We start from the raw sequence: 18,700 nt of genomic DNA, 5'->3' as shown, positions 1-18,700 counted from the left end.
CAACATGACACAAATCAGGGGTGCAATAGAAGACTCGCCCTCACCTGGAGCAATGCAGCTCCACTAAACCTCAAGAAGCCCTTTTAATGCACTTGTGGGATGAAGGCATAATTCCTGACTGTATTTGAAGTCCAGGGTGGCCTGTTCCTTGAAGGAGAAATTGCAGGTGACAGTGTTTCAATGTACTTACTGCCCTTGATCTTCAAGATAGAAGTGGCTTTGAGTTTGGAAAGTGCAGTCCAAGGATCTTTGACGAATTTCTGCGGTGGCTGTTGTAGTCAGTATGCACTGCTGCTACTAAGTGTCAGTGGTGCAGGCAATGGATGCTTGTGTGTATAATGCCAATCATGTGAGCTGCTTTGACCTGGAAGGAATTGAGCTGCTTGAATGTTATTGGAGCTGCAGCCATCCATGCAAGTGGGAAGTATTCCATCACACTCCTGACTTGTGCCTTGTGGATGGTAGCGATGCATTACTTGCTGAAGTATTCCCAGCCTCTGACCTGCACTTTCAGCTACTGTGTTCGTATGGCTAGACTATTTTTGAGTTTCTGGTCAACAGGTACCCCCTAATGTTACTGGGGATTCTGTGATGGTTAACGCCATTGAATGTGAAGAAATGCTGGTTGATTGTCTTTTATTGGTGATGGTCATTGCCTGGCATTTGTGTGGCATAAGTGTTACTTTCCATTTGTTAGCTCAAGCCTAGATATTGTCCAAATCTTGCATTTGAACATAGACTGCTTGACTGTCCAAGTTGTAAATGACACTGAACATTTTACAATCATTGGTGAACTTCCGTCTTTGAGGAAGTGACGGCCATTGATGAAGCAACTTGAGAGTTGTTTCTAGGGCACAACCTTGAGCTCCCACAACAATATCCTGGAGCTGAGATGACTGACCTCTAACAGCTACAGCCATCTTCCTATGTTACAAGTTTGACTTCAGCCACGAGTGTTTGGCCCTGATTCCCATTGATTTCCTTTTTGTTAGGGCTGTTTGATGTTACACTCAGTCACATGTGGCCTTGATCTCAAGAGCTATCACTGTCATTGACACCATCCAGTACAAAACAGTTTACTTGATTGGCACCACATGCACAGACATTGACTCCTCCAAAGCCAATGCTTCTTAGCAGCAGAGTGTACCGTCTGTAAGATACACTGCAGAAATTCACCAAGGCTGCTTAGACAGTCCCATCCATACCTATGACCTCTACCATTTAGAAGGACAAGGGCAGCAGCTACTTAGGAACGCCACCACCTGCAAGTTCCATCCCAAGCCACACTCCATCCTGACCCGGGAATATATCACCATTCCTTAAGTACCATTGATCAACATTCTGAAACTCTTTCCCTAATGACTCTGTGGGTCTACCTATATCATAGAGTTGTAGAGATCTGCAGCATAAAAAAAGGTCATTTGGCCCACTGACTCAGTGCTGGTCAAAAACAACCACTTAAATATTATAAACTCATTTTACGACACTTGGTCCATGGTCTTGCCTGCCTTGGCTTGTAAGTTTACATCATTCCCCTTTGCATTGAATTCCCCTAGTGCTCTAAATTCCCAAAAAACACGCACACAGGCATGGGTACAGGCACAGTTTCTCTTTGAGATGTGTTCTCACCCAACGGCTTGTGTGATGCTTACTGATCAAATAGACCGCACTGATTCTGGAAGGTAACGCCCTACCACATTCACAAGGACAGCTGGATAGGGGCAATTTAATGTTGGTGCAGCTAACGATGCTCATATCCCATGTATGAATAAAAAACATCAGACTGTAGCTAGCAGTGTGTTCCATCTGCATCTTTGCCTAATGGTCAAAAGTGTGAGGTTATGCTTGTTGGTAATACATTGGCTATTTTCTGAATGGGGAAAGGCTTCAGAAATCTGAATCACAATGCAAGTTGGGAGTCCTAGTTCAAGATTCTCTTAAAGTTAATGTGCTGGTTCATTTGGCAGCTAGGAAGGCAAATGTAATGTTAGCATTCATTTCAAAAAAGCTGGAATACAAGAGTAAAGATGTATTGTTGAGGCTGTATTTAGTTCTGGCCTAACTGCATTTGGAATATCTTGAGCAGTTTTGGACCCTGTTCTAAGGATGTGTTGGCATTGGAGGGGGTCCAGAGGAGGCTTACAAGAGTAATACCAGAGGTAAGGGACTTGTCATACGAGAGCACTTGAGGATTCTAGGCCTACTGTAAATGGAGTTTAGAAGGATGAGGGTGGATCTGATTGAAACTTACAGAATACTTGATAGGCCTGGGTAGAGTGAGTGTGGAGAGGATGTTTCCACTAGTAGGCGAGACTAGGACCCGAGGGCACAGCCTCAGCATGAAGCAACAACTTTTCAGAAATAAGTTGATGAATTTCTTCAGCCAGAGTGTGGTTTACCTATGGGACTCATTACCACAGAAGGCTGTGGAGGCCAAGTTATTGAATATGTTTAAGGCAAAGATAGTTAATTTCTTGATCAGTAAGGAATCGAGATTATGGGAAAAGGCAGGAAAGTGGGTTTGTGAAGCATAACAGCCGTGGCCGAATGGGAGAGTTGATTTGATGCGCTGAATATCCAAATTCTTCTCATATCTTATGGTTTTATAGTCTTTTACTCTAAACCCCAATAAATGGTTTAATTTCATATAATCTGATAATCTTTGCAAGGAACTGAAATAATCTGCCTCCACCACAAGGAATGTATTCCAAGCCCTAATCACTCAATGCATTAAGGATGTTTTTCTCATGTCGTTGGTTATGTTGACAATCACTTTGAATCTGTGATCTCTGGTTCTTGATCTTACTGCCTGCAAGAACTGTTTCTCCCTAAATTTTTTGTCCAGATCCCTCATGATTTAGATCACTCCTATCAATCTCAGAAGAGCTACATCTTCTCCAAATAATTGAAGTCCGTCATCCCTGGAACCTTTTTGAATTTTTTCTGCACCCTCTCTCTCATCTTCTCCCCACCCACTCTACCCAGGCCTATCAGTATTCTGTAAGTTTGCATCCATCTTAAAGTTGGTGGCCAAAGTAGATGCCACCAGAGTTGAGTTTGAGCCAGTGTTTTATCTGGATGTGAGTTTGCTCACTGAGCTGGAAGGTTAGTTTTCAGATGTTTCGTCACCATTCTAGGTAACATCGTCAGTGAGCCTCCGACGAAGTGTTGGTGTTATGTCCCGCTTTCTATTTGTGTTTAGGTTTTCTTGGGTTGGTGATGTCATTTCCTGCTCTTTTTCTCAGAGGATGGTAGATGGGCTCCAAATCAATGTGTTTGTTGATGGCGTTCTGGTTGGAATGCCATGCTTCAAGGAATTCTCGTGCGTGTCTCTGTGTGGCTTGTCCTAGGATGAATGTGTTGTCCCAATCAAAGTGGTGTCCTTCCTCATCTGTATGTAAGGATACTAGTGATAGTGGGTCATGTCGTTTTGTGGCTAGTTGATGTTCATGTATCCTGGTGGCTAGCTTTCCGCCTGTTTGTCCAATGTAGCATTTGTCACAGTTCTTGCAAGGTATTTTGTAGATGACGTTTGTTTTGCTTGTTGTCTGTATAGGGTCTTTTAAGTTCATTAGCTGCTGTTTTAGTGTGTTGGTGGGTTTGTGGGCTACCCTGATGCCAAGGGGTCCGAGTAGTCTGGCAGTCATTTCGGAAATGTCTTTAATGTAGGAGAGAGTGGTTATGGTTTCTGGGCCCGTTTTGTCTGTTTGTTTGGGTTTGTTGCTGAGAAATCGGCGGACTGTGTTCATTGGGTACCAATTCTTTTTGAATACACTGTATAGGTGATTTTCTTCTGTGTTCACAGTTCCTCTGTGCTATGTCAGAGGCTCACTGATGATGTTACCTAGAATGGTGACGAAACGTCTGAAAACTAACCTTCCAGCTCAGCGAGCAAACTCACATCCAGAACCTCAACCTGAGCTACAAATCTTCTCAAAACTCGCTAGTGTTTTATCATAACTACTACTTTGATACTCCGTGTCCCTATTTATTAGGCAAATAGTATCCTAGGCTTTATGAACTGCTTTCTACTGCCTTCTATAATAGTGGGAACATACCTCCAAGGTTCATCTACTGCTGCGCTGCTTTTAGAATTGTACTGTTTTGTTTTCTATTACCTCTCTTTGCTGTTTCTGTCAAAATGAATCTCCTCACACTTTTCTGCATTAAAGCTCATCTAGTTGTTTGGCTTTTATCACAGTTTATCCATTTGCAAGTTAATGCTATCCTGTTTTCAAATTCTGTCCACAAGTTCTCTAAATGTCCCTATATATCCAAATTTGGTTACTAAACTATATCAAAAAAAAGCTGTGGAGTTCCAGCAGTGACTATAAATCGTCCTCTGAGCTGAAAAGCTACTGTTCACAACTACTGTGATAAATCTCCTTTAATATGAGTATTAGTTTATAATGTACCCTCAGATTATTGGATTAATCTTTCCACTGTTGATAGAAAATATGGTTTTGGAAATATTCTGCAAGGCCAAGCCAAATCTGCTAATCTCTATATTTGGGTATTCAGATGTTCAACCAATTTGAATCCAGATGCTAGAGGACCCTTTGATTTCTCAAAATTCAGAATTTTCTTTCCTTTGCTAATCATTTATTTGGAGTAAGATAGGGAAGTTATTATACAACATTCATTATCTTCTGTTAATTAAATGTTCCTCGTTTTTAGCATATCAGTGTTAAAGTTTATCTGCCACCTTTGAAATGAAAATTTCATTTATTATTGTTTTATACGGTCTTCATGTCAAAGTATGCTAGTTGATTAATGTTATTTTATAATTAAATGCACTTGTCTATTTGTGTATTGTAAGCTCCCATACGTAGCAAAAAAGTAAATGGTCTCTGATAATAGTTTAGGAAGGAGATGTGAAAAATGCACCCAATTTTCTTCAACAGTGAGGCCTTGATTTAATTTTCACTCCTCAAAAGATGGTACTTCCTTATTACCACTTCAATACATCACTCAGCTGAGCATATAACTTTAGTTTTTAGATTAGGACTGACTGTGCCACATGAAGCAATTTTTTTGTTGTACTTAATACATTATTTGAGGAACTGAGTAATAAAATGTTGGTTTCATGTCCAGGCTGAAGCCACCATTATTGTTACACTTGTGAGTAGCCACTTTATGTGTAACTTAATGAGTTTTCCATCACTGTTCACAATCTGAACCTCCTTCGTATACCACCCACTTTACTGCACTACTCGCTCTGTTTCCCTAATGGATGTTGTGATTAAACTTTGACTGCTTTCAGGTTATCATTTTGTCTTGGTGATTTGTCTCTGACATGTGGTTCAGAGCTATCTGGTATTGTGTTGATTAAGGTTACTTGAAGTGTCAATGCAGTGTTGTCAATATCATGGATCTATTATCGTGTGCAACAAAATTTATACTGGTCAGCCATTTTCGTAGAACAAAGAAGGCCATATTTGTGTTATTTAGTTGTTTGCAATTCACATGGATCAAAGCTTGTTGCTTTCAGCACCCATAGAAAGAAATCTTCCTAAACAATATCTAGCTTATGAATTTGCATTTCAAATGCCCAATTTTAACCTTTTTTGAATTTCTTTCCCAGGAGAGCCACAAACCTTTCCACTGTACTTTAAGAGAGCAGAGGACTATCCCATTGATCTCTACTATCTTATGGACCTCTCCTTTTCCATGAAGGATGACTTAGAAAATGTAAAGAAGTTAGGAACAGAATTGCAGACTGAAATGCAAAAGATAACTTCTGATTTCCGAATTGGTAAAACTAATCTTTTATTTTCACTGCCTTTTCTGTTGCTGTATATTTAACAGACAGTACTTCATCTTCTGAAAAACCTGTTCTTATTTAGGATTTGGTTCGTTTGTGGATAAAACTGTGATGCCTTACATCAGCACAACCCCAGCCAAAAGGAAAAATCCTTGCTCAAGTGGTGAAGTGTGTACAAGTCCATTTAGCTACAAAAATGTCCTATCATTGACCAATGATGGATCAAAGTTCAATGAACTTGTAAGCAACCAGACTATTTCTGGGAACCTGGACTCTCCAGAAGGAGGTTTTGATGCTATAATGCAGGTGGCTGTCTGTGGGGTAAGCAAAAGTAATTGTTTCCAAATATTATTTTGAATAATCCTAATGTTTTGTGTTCCTTTGCTTGTTGTTCTGAAGTTTATACTCCACCGTTCTGAACTTATTCTGACTCCCTGCATTTTCTATCTTCTAGTAGTGCTGTCTTTAATAGTAGCTAGGATTAACCTATCATCTATGTTTAATTTTAATCTTTTATATATTTCAGCACATCTTCTCCTGATTCTCTTCACTATACTAAAAAAAACTAGAGATTTTTCAGTGTTTCACAGTAAAACGTAAGAACTAGGAGCAGGAGTAGGCCATCTGGCCCCTCGAGCCTGACCCATCATCACCATGGCTGATCTATTTGAGACTCAGCTCCACTTACCCACCCGCTCACCATAACCCTTAATTTCTTCTACTGTTCAAAAATTTATCTAGCCTTAAAAACATTCATCTTTTTCTTCTGCATGCAGTTGTTATTTTCATTGGGCCATTTGATACAACCTAGTTTAGTTTTTTTTCCAAGTAAATCAATTGTAAAAACATGACAAAAGTTAACCACAATTGGGAAGCAATTTGGAACGCCCCCTAATTATTCTGTCTTTCACAGGAAAAAATTGGCTGGCGCAATGTCACTCGATTGCTCGTGTTCTCTACAGATGCAGGGTTTCACTTCGCTGGAGATGGTAAACTAGGTGGCATTGTTTTACCAAATGATGGGAATTGCCATCTTGATACACAGGGTCTCTACACCATGAGTGACCATTTTGTAAGTTTATCATTCAACCTGGGCAATATAAATCCTGGGACTGTTATTTTGCTGATAAGTAGTAGTGCAGCCTGTCCTTATATTTTACAAGTTACTGTAAAATGTTCTGTGAAGTTAAATTTAGCAGTAATTCTGAAATTTTGTCAACAGGATTATCCATCCATTGCTCATTTGGTGCAAAAACTTGGTGACAACAATATTCAGCCTATTTTTGCTGTCACAGAGGAATTCAAGGGTGTGTACAAGGTAAGTGCTTCTAAAAAGTGAACATAGAACATGACAGCGCAGTACAGGCCCTTCGGCTCTTGATGAAATTTCACTTAAGTTAAATTTATAAAAATAAGGCAACAGCAGAAGACCAATCTGCCCTTCAAACACATTCTGTCATTCAATTTAATTCTGCTTCTGTAATTAAACTCCGTTAGCCTAAGGTTTTATGCTATTTCATGAGATACGGGCATCATGGGCAAAGTCAGCTTTAATTCGTCATCTCCAATTGCATTGAATTGAGTGTTTTAAGGGTATTTGAGAGATCTCCAACAACTTCTCTGTAGATCTAGAGTGACATGCAAGTCAGACCAGGTCAGGTTGTAGAGGTTACTGCAAAGATGTGAGGAAGGAGGCTACCTAGAGTTGATTGGAAGGGAACCTTAATAGGAAGATGGAGGAGCAACAGCAACAGGAGTTCTTGGAGGGTAATTCAGAAGGTGGCAATTCAAGGAAGAATACACTAAGTGGAGGGAAAGCTAACCACGGCTGCCAAGGGAAGTCAGGCACAGCAGAAAAGCTAAAGAGAAAGTATACAATGTGGTGAAGATTAATGGGAAGCCAAAGGGTTGAAAAACCTCTAAAGGCCAGCAGAGCGTAACTAAAAGAGTAATATGGAGGGAGAAAATGAAACATGAGTAAACTAGCAATACAGTAAAAAATTGCAAGAGGCTTTTTTTAAGCTATCTGAAAGCGAATAGAGAGGCAAAAGCGAACATTAGACCACTGGAAAATGAGGCTGGTGAAGTAGTAATGGAGCACAAAGAAATGGCAGATGAGCTAAACAGGTACTTTGCATCAGTTCTTGCCATGTAAGACATTAGCAGCATACCAGAACTTCAAGGATCAGTGGTGGGTGTAGAGGCCATCACAAAGGAGAAGGTGCTGGGGAAGCTGAAAGATCTGAAGGCCCAGATATCACCCAGACCAGATGGATTACACCCCAGAGCTCTGAAGGAGAAAGCTGAGGAGACTGTGGAGGTGTTGATGGTGATTTTTTTTCAGGGATGACGAGGTGGGGAGGGTCCTAGAGAACTGAAAAACAGCAAATGAAAGTTCCCTGTTTAAAAAGGGAAGGAGGCAAAAGATAGGCAACTATTAGCCAGTCTGTCTGACCTTGATATTACAATCTCTGTTGTTAAGGATGAGATTGCAAAGTACCTCTTCCTTTTAAGGAAGAAATTGGCCATCCTTACCTGGTCTGGCCTACCTCTGATTCCAGACCTACAGGAATGTGATTGAATCTTCGCTGTCTTCTGCCCAAGCCCCTCAATTCAGGCATTAAGGGATAGCAGGCAAACTGTAACCTTGCCAGTGATGCCCATATCCCATGAACGAATTTCTAAAAAACCTCCAGTCTTGTAAACTCAGGATCAAAGAAATCCAATTTATTCAGTTGAACTCATTCAGTTTAAGTTCGTCTGGCCTGTACCTCCTCACAGGCCAATGTATCTATCTTTTCCCAACGTTCATCTTCACTGAAAGTGTGTAACTTCTTTATTACTGCCCAGGTATTCAACTGCTATGATTAAAGGTGACAGTAGAAAGTGTCACGACATTAACAAGGGTTTCCAAGAAGAAGGCAGATTAGTAGGCAAATTTAAAGCAAGTGGATTGGGGATTATGTACTGAAATGGATTGAAAACTGGTTGGAGATGAGAAACATAGGATAGGAATAAGCAGGTCTTTTTCTGGTGGCAGGCAATGATTAGTGGGTTACTGCAGGGGTCTCGGCTTTGACCCCAGTTATTCACAATATGTTAATATGTTAATGATTTGGATGAGGCACCTACATGTCATGTCTCCCAAATGTACAGATGACATAAAGCTGTATGGATGGATATGCTGTGAGTAAGATGCAGAGAAGCTTCAGTATGATTTTGATAAGTAAATGAGCAAATACATGCCAGACACAGTATTATGTGAATAAATGTGAGGTGGTCCATTCTGGTAACAGAACCAAGCAGGCAGGTTAATATCTGAATAATGGTAGATTAGGAAAGCGGGTGTTCTTGTGCACCAATTTGTGAAAGAAAGCATTGCAGCTTCAGCAGGTGATGAAAAACACAAATAGAATGTTGGCCTTCATAGTGAGAGAATTCGACTGTAGAAGCAGGAATGTCACTGCACCTGTACAGGGAATTGTGGCGACCACAGCCCCCGAGCACTTTGGCCTCCTTTATCTGAGGAAGGATGTTCTGGCTAGGGGAATGGATTTGAAAGAGGGTTCTCCTCTGATTCCTGGGATTGAGACATATAAAATAATCAGTGGGTTAGATAGTGTGGATAGGGAGAGCCTTTTTCTTAGGATGGTGATGGCGAGCACGAGGGGGCATAGCTTTAAATTGAGGGGTGAAAGATATAGGACAGATGTCAGAGGTAGTTTCTTTACTCAGAGTAGTAAGGGAATGGAACGCTTTGCCTGCAACAGTAGTAGGTTCACCAACTTTAGGTACATTTAAGTCGTCATTGGATAAGCATATGGACGTACATGAAATAGTGTAGGTTAGATAGGCTTCAGATTGGTATGACAGGTCGGCACAACAGCGAAGGCCGAAGGGCCTGTACTGTGCTGAAATGTTCTATGTAAGTTCTATGACCGCACTTGTTTACAGGGAGAAATTGGATTTGGTTAGGACTGTGTTCTCTAGAATTTAGCAGAATGAGGGCGGATCTCATTATGTATAAAATTCTGAAAAGACTGGAGGATGGATGCGGGAAGAATGTTCTTGATGTCTGGGGAGTCCAGAATGATGGGTCACAGCCTAAGGATAAGGATTAAGCCTTTTCGAACAGATGAGGAGAAATATTTTCACCCAGTGAGTGGTGGGCCTTTGGAATTCTCTGCCACAGGCAACTATTGAGGCCAAAACATTGGACGAAAGGGATCAAAATGTTTGGGGAGAAAGCAGGACAAGGGTATCGGGTTAAATGACGAGCCATGGTCATGTTGAAGGGCAGAGCAGGCTCAAAGGTCCAAATGGCCTACTCCTGCTTCATGGTCTGTTTCCCTTTTATCTGAACACATGGGAAAGACAGAAATGACCACGGATTAATGCTTTATTTTAAGTAAAAACACTTTGTAATTTGACAGTATTACCATTTCACAATATTGTTGCTCTGTTCTTAATAGGCACTCCATGATCTCATTCCAAAATCTGAAGTGGGGGTTCTATCATCAAACTCCAGTAATGTAATCAAGCTGATCCTTGATGCTTATCATGTAAGTGCTAACTATTAAATTGACCCTTGCATCACAATTTGTTTCACTTTACCACTCCAATGTTTACAAATACATTGATGTCAAAGCAAAATGTACTTTTTTAATAGGCTTTGTCATCAGAGGTTATCCTGGAGAACAGCAAATTGCCAGATGGAGTGTCAATACATTATACAGCCTTTTGTAAAAATAATACTGTTAATACAGGGGAAGAAGGCAGGAAGTGTTTAGGCATTCAAATTGGTGATGAGGTAAGACCCAGTCAATTCTTTCTCTTTAATATTTTCTGTAGTATTTGGTCAATGGATATTCTGATGAAATATGCACTTGTTGGGACAAGGAAGGTAACTATCAGTTTTTTTTGCATATTTTGCATATTGTGGTTGAAACTGAAGTTGACTTCAAACTTAGAAGCTTTCCTGTTCTCTCAACCCCTCCAACTTGCAATCCAGAACACACTCTGATCATAAAACTTGGGTCTTCCTCGTACGCGAAGTCTAAATATAGGCACCCAAAATATACCTAGGTTCTGTTAGGTCTGTTTTAGTAACTTTTTTTAATGTCATCATGGAATGACGCCATTGCTGGCTAGGCAGCTTTTATCACCCATCCCGAATTGCACAAAGGACAGTTAAGAGCCAACCACATTGCTGTAGGACAGACCTGGTAAGGATGGCAGTTTCCTTCCCTAAAGGACAATTAGTGAACCAGATAGGCCTTTCTGGCAATTGATAATGGATTTGTGGTCATCATTAGATTCTTAATTCCAGATATTTATTGAATTCAAATTTCACCGTCTGCCGTGGTGGGATTTGAACCCGGACCCCAGAATATTATCTGGGTCTCTGATTAACAGCCATCGCCTCCTCTGAACTATAAAAAGTTAATATCTGTAAAGACGTACTACTCAGAAAACATCTTTGAGAGTATCCGGACATGTATTGTGGAAATTTGACTTTATCCCAAGTTAGTGTTTTTCTTTCCTCTGTCCTCCAATTTGAATCTAGGAGAGGAATTGCATTTGTCCTTTTCCTTAGCATCTGTGTAGTTTAATATTTCATTGGGCATTCCAAACGTGTTCGTGGCACAGCAGGACTGCCCTTTTGAAGACAGGATCCTGCTGTATTCGTCATAGTTTCAAAGGATGACAGATGATCTCACTTAAACTTACAAAATACTCAAAGGGATAGACAGGTAAGGTGTTTCCCCTGATTGGGGGTCTGGAATCAGAGGGCACAATTTCACAATAGGGTGAAACTTAGATCCCAGATGAGAAATTTTTTTTTCTCAGTGGATTGTGAGCCTTTGGAATTCTCTACCACAGAGGACTGTGGAAGTTTTAGCTTTTTGAGTATGTTTAAGTTAGAGCTTGACAGAATTCTGATTATAATGGGATGTGGAATTATGTGGACGAGATGACTGAAAGGCATTGATGTGTCTGATTGGTCATGATTGTATTGAATGGCAGGACTTAGGTTTTTTTTCCCTAAGTTCCTGTTCCCTTTATGCTGTTTTGGAGCAGTTTGCTGTGCATCTATAGGTTTTTACTGAACTGCTGTTACAGTGTGATTAAATTATAAAGGGTTTCTTTGTGCCAATGCCAGACACCATTAATGATCATCACAAACTGAAGAATCCTGGCACTGAGCCTTGGGTAACTCTGTTGTGTACCCCTCTCCAAGTCCTGTGAGATAGCGATTCACAATGACTGTTTTATGTCTTCCTGCTACTGGCCCTTTTCATCTCAAAAGACCTGTCCCAAACATTGAAGCATGATATGTGATAAGAACTAGGAATAGGAGTAGGCCATCTGCCCCGCCATTTAACAAGATCATGGCTGATCTTTTTGAGACTGAGCTCCACTTACCCACCCACTCACCATAACCCTTAATTCCTTTACTGTTCAAAAATTTATCTAGCCTTGCCTTAAAAATATTCAGTGAGGTAGCTTCAACCTCTTAAGTGGGCAGGGAATTCTACAGATTCACAACCCTTTGGGTGAAAAAGTTCCTCCTGACCTCAGTGCTACATCTGCTTCCCTTTTATTTTGAGGTAATGCCCTCTAGTCCTAGTTTCACCTGGTAGCGGAAACAGCTTCCCTGCCTCCACCTTATAGAAACATACAAGATTTTTGAAGGGAATAGATAAGATCTCCCCTCATTCTTCTGAATTTCAATGAATATAATCCCAGCCTACTCAATCTCTCCTCATTAATCCAACCCCCTCAACTCTGGAATCAACTGAATGAATCTCCTCTGCACTCCCTCCATTGCTAGCATATCTCTTCTCAAGTAAGGAGACCAAAACTGCACACAGTACTCCAGGTGGGGCCTCACCAGGGCCCTATACAGCTGCAGCATGGCCTCCCTGTATTTAACCTCCAACCCTGTAGTAATGGCAGACAAAATTCCATTTGCCTTTTTAATTACCTGCTGCACCTGCAGTCCTACTTTTAGCGATTCCTGCACAAGGACACCCAAGTCGCTCTGCACAGCAGCATGCTGCAATTTTTAACCATTTAAAACATCATCCATTTTGCGTTATTCCTACTGAAATGGATGACCTCACGTTTATCAACATTGTACTCCATCTGACAGACCTGTGCCCACTCACTTAGACTATCTATATCTCTCTGCAGATTTTCAACGTCTTGTGCACACTTTGCTGTAACACTCACCTTTGTGTCATTTGAAAATTTTGATATACCACACTTAGTCCCCAACTCCAAATCATCTCTGTAAATTGTAAGTAATTGCAGTCATATCACTAGCCACTAGCCACTAGCCACTGACCACTAACCAGAAAAACACCATTTACCCCTACTCTTTATTTTCTACTGGCCAGCCAATCCTCTGTCCATGCCAGTACATTACCTGTAACACCGTGCAACTTTATCTTGTGTAGCAGCCTTTGGTGTGGCACCTTATCAAATGCCTTCTGGAAATCCAGATGCACCACATCCACAGGTTCCCAATTGTCCAACATGCAAGTAATACCCTCAAAGAATTCCACCAGATTAGTTCAACGTGACCTACTGAACCCATGCTGGGTGTTCCGAATGGAACAATTTATATCCAGATGTTGTGCTATTTCTTCCTTAATGATAGATTCAAGTATTTTCCCCACTACTGAAGTTAAGCTAACTGGCCTAAAGTTACCTGCTTTTTATCTACTTCCTTTTTTAAACAGTGGCGTCACATTGGCTGTTTTCCAATCTGCGGGAACCACCCAGAGTCCAGTGAATTTTGGTAAATAATTGCTGGTGCATTTGCTATTGCCCCCATCACCTGTTTTAGTACCCTGGGATGCATTTCATCAGGGCCAGGAGGCTTGTCTACCTTTAGCCCCATTAGCTTGCCCAGCACTGCCTCCTTAGTGATAATGATAGTTTCTAGGTCCTCACCTGCTATAACCTTCTTGCCATTAGTTTTTGGCATGTTATTTGTGTCTTTCGCTGTGAAGACCGACACAAAATAACTATTTAAAGTCTTGGCTATTTCCTCATTCGCCATTATTAAATTGGCCTTCTCATCCTCTAAAGGGCCAGTGTTTACCTTCGCCACTCTTTTACGATTTACATTATTATAGAAACTTTTGTTGCCTGTTTTTATATTTTGAGCTAGTTTACTCTCATAATCTATCATGCTTTTCTTTAACTTTTTTTGTGGCTTTCTGTTGGCCTTTAAAGATTTCCCAGTCTACTAGTCTCCCACTACTCTTTGCTTTTTTGCATATGTGTTTTTTATTTCAATCTGGTACTTTCCTTTATTTCCTTAAATGTCTATGGCTGGCTGTCTCTTTTCCTACAGTTCTAGTTGTCACTGTAATATACTTCTGCTGAGCACTGTGAAAAATCCTTTTGAAAGTCCTCCATTGTTCCTCAATTGACCCACCATAAGGTTTTGCTCCCATTTCACCTTAGCTAACTCCTCCCTCATCCCATCGTAGTCTCCATTGTCTAAGCACAGGACATAGATACTGGATCTCTAAGATTTTGGAGTAGATCTGTAGCTCAGGTTGTAGGTGTTTAGGTTGGTTGACTCGCCGCGCTGGTTTGTTGTTCCACAGAAGTTTTGTTACCGTGCTTGGTAACCTTCTCAGTGCAGCATCTGATGAAGCGTTGTTATGTTTTCCCACCTGGTTTTTAAACTCTGGGGTCAGTTGCAATGGATTGCCTCACTTCCACATTTCCTCTATAGTGGAATGTATACAGAGTCGAGTTCAATGTGTTTATTAATAGCATGCTTTGTGGATTGCCATGCTTCCAGGAATTCTTGTGCTTGTCTCTGCCTAGCCTGTCCCAGGATCTTGGTGTTGTCCCAATCAAAGTCAGGGTTCTCTTTGTCCATGTGGATTGAGATGAGTGAGTATTGGTTGTTTCTTTTTGTAGCCAGTTGGTGTTCATGTGCTCTTGTTGTTAGTTTTCTTCCTGTTTGTCTGATGTAGTGTTTCTCGTAGTCACTGCAGGGGATCTTGTAGATGACATTGGTCCTGTTCATGGCGGGGAGTGGTTCTTTAGTTCGGGTGAGCACTAGTCGTAGGATTGATGTGGGCTTGTGTGCCATTCTGATGCCCAGCAGTTGTAGAAGTCGTAGAACTATGCCAAACGAGAGAGCGCAACCTGCGAACAACTCTACTTCCTAGGTGGATGCCTCAGTAACCAGATATTACCACACAGTGAGAAGTACAAATCACCCTCAACGAGCCATAAGCCCGGAAAACAGCAAAACAAAATGGCCGCAAGATGGTAAGGGAATAATAAATGATGCACGCAACCGGCTCCACAAATACAATAGAGAAATTACGTGCCAAAAAACTTTATTCCAGGAAGCTACCAATTGAGACTGGACAACCGACATGGAATGAGCCATGAACATCAGCCGACAGACCACAAGAGCCAAGAAAAGACAGACCCTGCAAGACAAGCTAACCACACTTGCCCACAAAAACGACCACAACAGAACTGACACATGGGTAAGGAACCTCTCTGACAGGAAACTGACAGACGCGGAAAAAACTGTTCTCACCGGGGGACAGAACTACAACTACAGGGACATCATCAAAACGGAAGGCAAACTCTCAAGACCAACAATATCAATGAAAAAACACAACAAACTACAAGACAGACAGTAGTCCCGACACTAACCAGAAAGAGGGAACTCAATACTCTCAACACACATGAAAGACAAGCCCTGGACAGGTTACAGAAAGACAAGAACCTCACTATACTGCAGACAAAGGGCACATGACAGAGATAATGACTACATCTCCAAGCACAAGCACTGCTCGCTGACCAGTACAAACTGACCCAACACCACAACTCGGCAACAAAATCCTGTACACGCTATAAAGACTGAAACAGAACAGATCAACAAAACAAAGTGTGAAGCTGGATGAACACAGCAGGCCAAGCAGCATCTCAGGAGCACAAAAGCTGACGTTTCGGGCCTAGGCTTCTTGAGAATGAAACCGGAAGTCTAAAGTGCACAAGCTGGAAGTCTCCCCAGACCCATAATCTTCCGACCAGGCACTCCATAGCACAGATTAGCCAGAGAACTACAAAGAAGACTCGAGCACCCAGTCAACAAATCACCCTACTCCATCCACTCAGCCCAAGAATTCCTCAACTCCATCGAAGACATGAAGATGGAGGACGAAGAGACCATGGTATCGTTTGATGCCACCGCCTTGTTCACATCAATGGACATAGCACTCATGAGGGAAACAATAACAATACTACTTGAACAAGAACACAACCCCAGTGAAACCATCTCCAAGGACAACATGTTTAAACTACTAGACCTATGCCTGACCACCCACTTCACCTTCAACAGCCAAACATACGAGCAAATCACTGGGATACCCATGGGATCGCCTATCTCCAGACTCTTAGCAGAAGCAGTGATGCGAAGACTGGAAAGGACTGCCCTTCTGAAACTCCAACCTAAACTATGGATACGCTACGTCAGCGACATCTTTGTCATCAATAAACAGACCAAATTAGAAAAGAGACACAAGCTCATAACCAACATCCTCACAGCAATAAAATTCACCAGAGAGGAGGAGAAGAACAAACAACTCCCATTCCTGGACGTCATGGTAGAGCGCAAGATACAAGGTGAACTGCAAACGAAAGTATACCAAAAAGCCCCACACGCAGACCAGGCATTGAACTTCAATAGTAACCATCCCAGCACACGCGCACGAAACTGCGTGCAAACACAGTTTAAAAGGCAACAACACACTGCAGCAATGTGGAACTACGCCAAGAGGAGGAGGAATACCTCTTCCAAGTGTTCAAGGATAACAGATATCCAAAGAACTGGGTCAGGAGATGCCTACAGGAACAGCATCAGAAAGATTCTACACACCCCAACACAGTCAGCACACTACCCTACATCAGGAGCACTTCAGAATTCACCACAAGGATTCTACGACCAATGGGCATCAGAGTGGCACACAAGCCCACATCAACACAACAAGTGCTCACCTGAGCTAAAGACCCACTCCCTGCCATGAGAATTCCTGGAAGCATGGCACTCCACAAAGCATGCTATTAATAAACACATTGAACTTGGCCCCATATACATTCTAGTATGGAGGAAACCCGGAAGTGAGGCAATCCATCGCAGTGGACCCCAGAGTTTAAAAACCAGGCGGGAGAACGCCACCAACGCTTCATCAGAAGCTGCACTGAGGATGTTACCAAGCATGGTAACAAAACATCTCCAGATCAACAAACCAGCTTGGCGAGCCAACCAACCTCAATAGGTACTGGATTTAACATTCTCACCCTCCATCTGTATTTTAAATTCGACCATACTCTGATTGCTCCTTCCGAGAGGATCCCTAACTATGGGATCATTAATTATTCCTGTTTCATTGCACAGGACTAGATCGAGGATAGCTTGCTCCCTCGTAGGTTCGATTACACATTGTTCAAGGAAATTATCACGGATGCATCCAATGAACCCCTCCTCAAGGCTGCCATGACCAAACTGGTTTGACCAGTCGATATGTAGATAATTGCTGTGATAATTGCTGTATCATTTTTAGATGCATTAGCTATTTCCATGTTTATTGTCTACCCCGTCACAGTATCATTATTTGGTGGCCTACAGACCACACCTATCAGTGACTTCTCCCTGCTATTCCTAACTTCCACTCAAATGGATTCAACATTGTATAGAGTAGAACCTATATCTTCTCTCACTACTGCCCTGATATCGTCCTTAAAAATCAGAGCAACACCATCTCCCTTACCTTCCTATCTGTCCTTCCAAACAGTTTGATACCCCTAGATATTTAACTCCCAGTCATGACCATCCTGTAACCATGTCTCTCTAATGGCCACTAAATCGTACCCATTTGCCATGATTTGCGTGGCCAACTCATCCAGCTTGTTTTGAATATTCCGAGCATTCAGATAAAGTGCCCTTATGCCAGTTTTTGCACCACCTTTTTGGGCTCTATCACCTCCATTACTAACAGCTCTTGAGTTCTCCTTCCCTTAACTTTTTTCCTAATTTTCAGTGGAATTGAAGCTTCCTCGCCACCTGCTAACCTGCTGCTTTGTCTTACATTAATTGTTATTCTCCGTCTACGCTCACTAGCCCCCCCACCCCGCCCCGTTTCCTAGTTTAAAGTCCTATTAACCACCCAATTTAACCTTGTCACCAGAACACTGTACCCGGCCCTGCTCAGGTGGCGTTCATCCCAGTGGTATAGATCCCTCCCTGTCCCAGAGCTAACGCCAGTGCCCCATGAAAAGGAAACCCTCTTTCCCACACCACTCTTTTAACCACGTGTTTACTTCCCTGATCCTTGCCTCCCTATGCCAATTTGTACATGGCTCAGGCAGCAATCCAGAGATTATGACCCTTGAAGACCTGTTTTTTTTTTTTAAATTTTGTTCCCAGCTTTTCATAATCCCGAAACAGGTCTTTATTCCTAGTCCTGCCTATGTTGTTGGTTCCTACATGGACCTCAACAACTGGATCCTCCCCCTCCCTCTCTAGTATCCTTTCAAGCTGGTCAGAGATGTCTCGCACCTTGGCACCAGGCAGGCAACACACCATGCAGGATTCCCTATCTTGCAATGGACACTGTCTATCCCCCTGATGATGGAATCCGCTACAGCTACATTCTGTCTTTTTGCTCCTCCTTCTTGAATGGCCTCTTGGACCATGGTGCCATAGTCAGTTGACTCATCCTTCCTGGAGCCCTGTTCCTCAGCCACGCAGGAAGCAAGTGCCTCATACCTGTGGGACAATGCCAAGGGCTACAGCTCCTGTGTTCCTGTCTGCAGGGTCCCTCTACCTGCCTCACTGGCAGTCACACATTGCTGTCCCAACCCGCCAATTGAATTAACATTAGT

At 42.0% G+C, this 18,700-nt stretch overlaps 1 protein-coding gene across 2 annotated transcripts in view; it reads left to right on the top strand.

Moving 5' to 3' along the window:
- The window catches only part of LOC125462310 (integrin beta-1-like), an 89,592-nt gene that overhangs the window by 45,234 nt on the left and 25,658 nt on the right, over positions 1–18,700 (top strand). For both annotated transcript variants that reach the window (XM_048552201.2, XM_048552211.2), the window contains exons 5-10: positions 5,585–5,755; positions 5,847–6,085; positions 6,678–6,836; positions 6,987–7,082; positions 10,237–10,326; positions 10,434–10,574. In XM_048552201.2, the coding sequence (XP_048408158.1) occupies positions 5,585–5,755; positions 5,847–6,085; positions 6,678–6,836; positions 6,987–7,082; positions 10,237–10,326; positions 10,434–10,574 (896 nt within the window). The remainder of the gene's footprint in view (positions 1–5,584; positions 5,756–5,846; positions 6,086–6,677; positions 6,837–6,986; positions 7,083–10,236; positions 10,327–10,433; positions 10,575–18,700) is intronic.

This window comes from Stegostoma tigrinum, chromosome 2 (genome assembly GCF_030684315.1).
Source record: "Stegostoma tigrinum isolate sSteTig4 chromosome 2, sSteTig4.hap1, whole genome shotgun sequence".
Classification (NCBI taxonomy): domain Eukaryota; kingdom Metazoa; phylum Chordata; class Chondrichthyes; order Orectolobiformes; family Stegostomatidae; genus Stegostoma; species Stegostoma tigrinum.
Note: the sequence above shows the minus strand (reverse complement) of the source record. Positions and strands in the feature narration are given on the sequence as shown.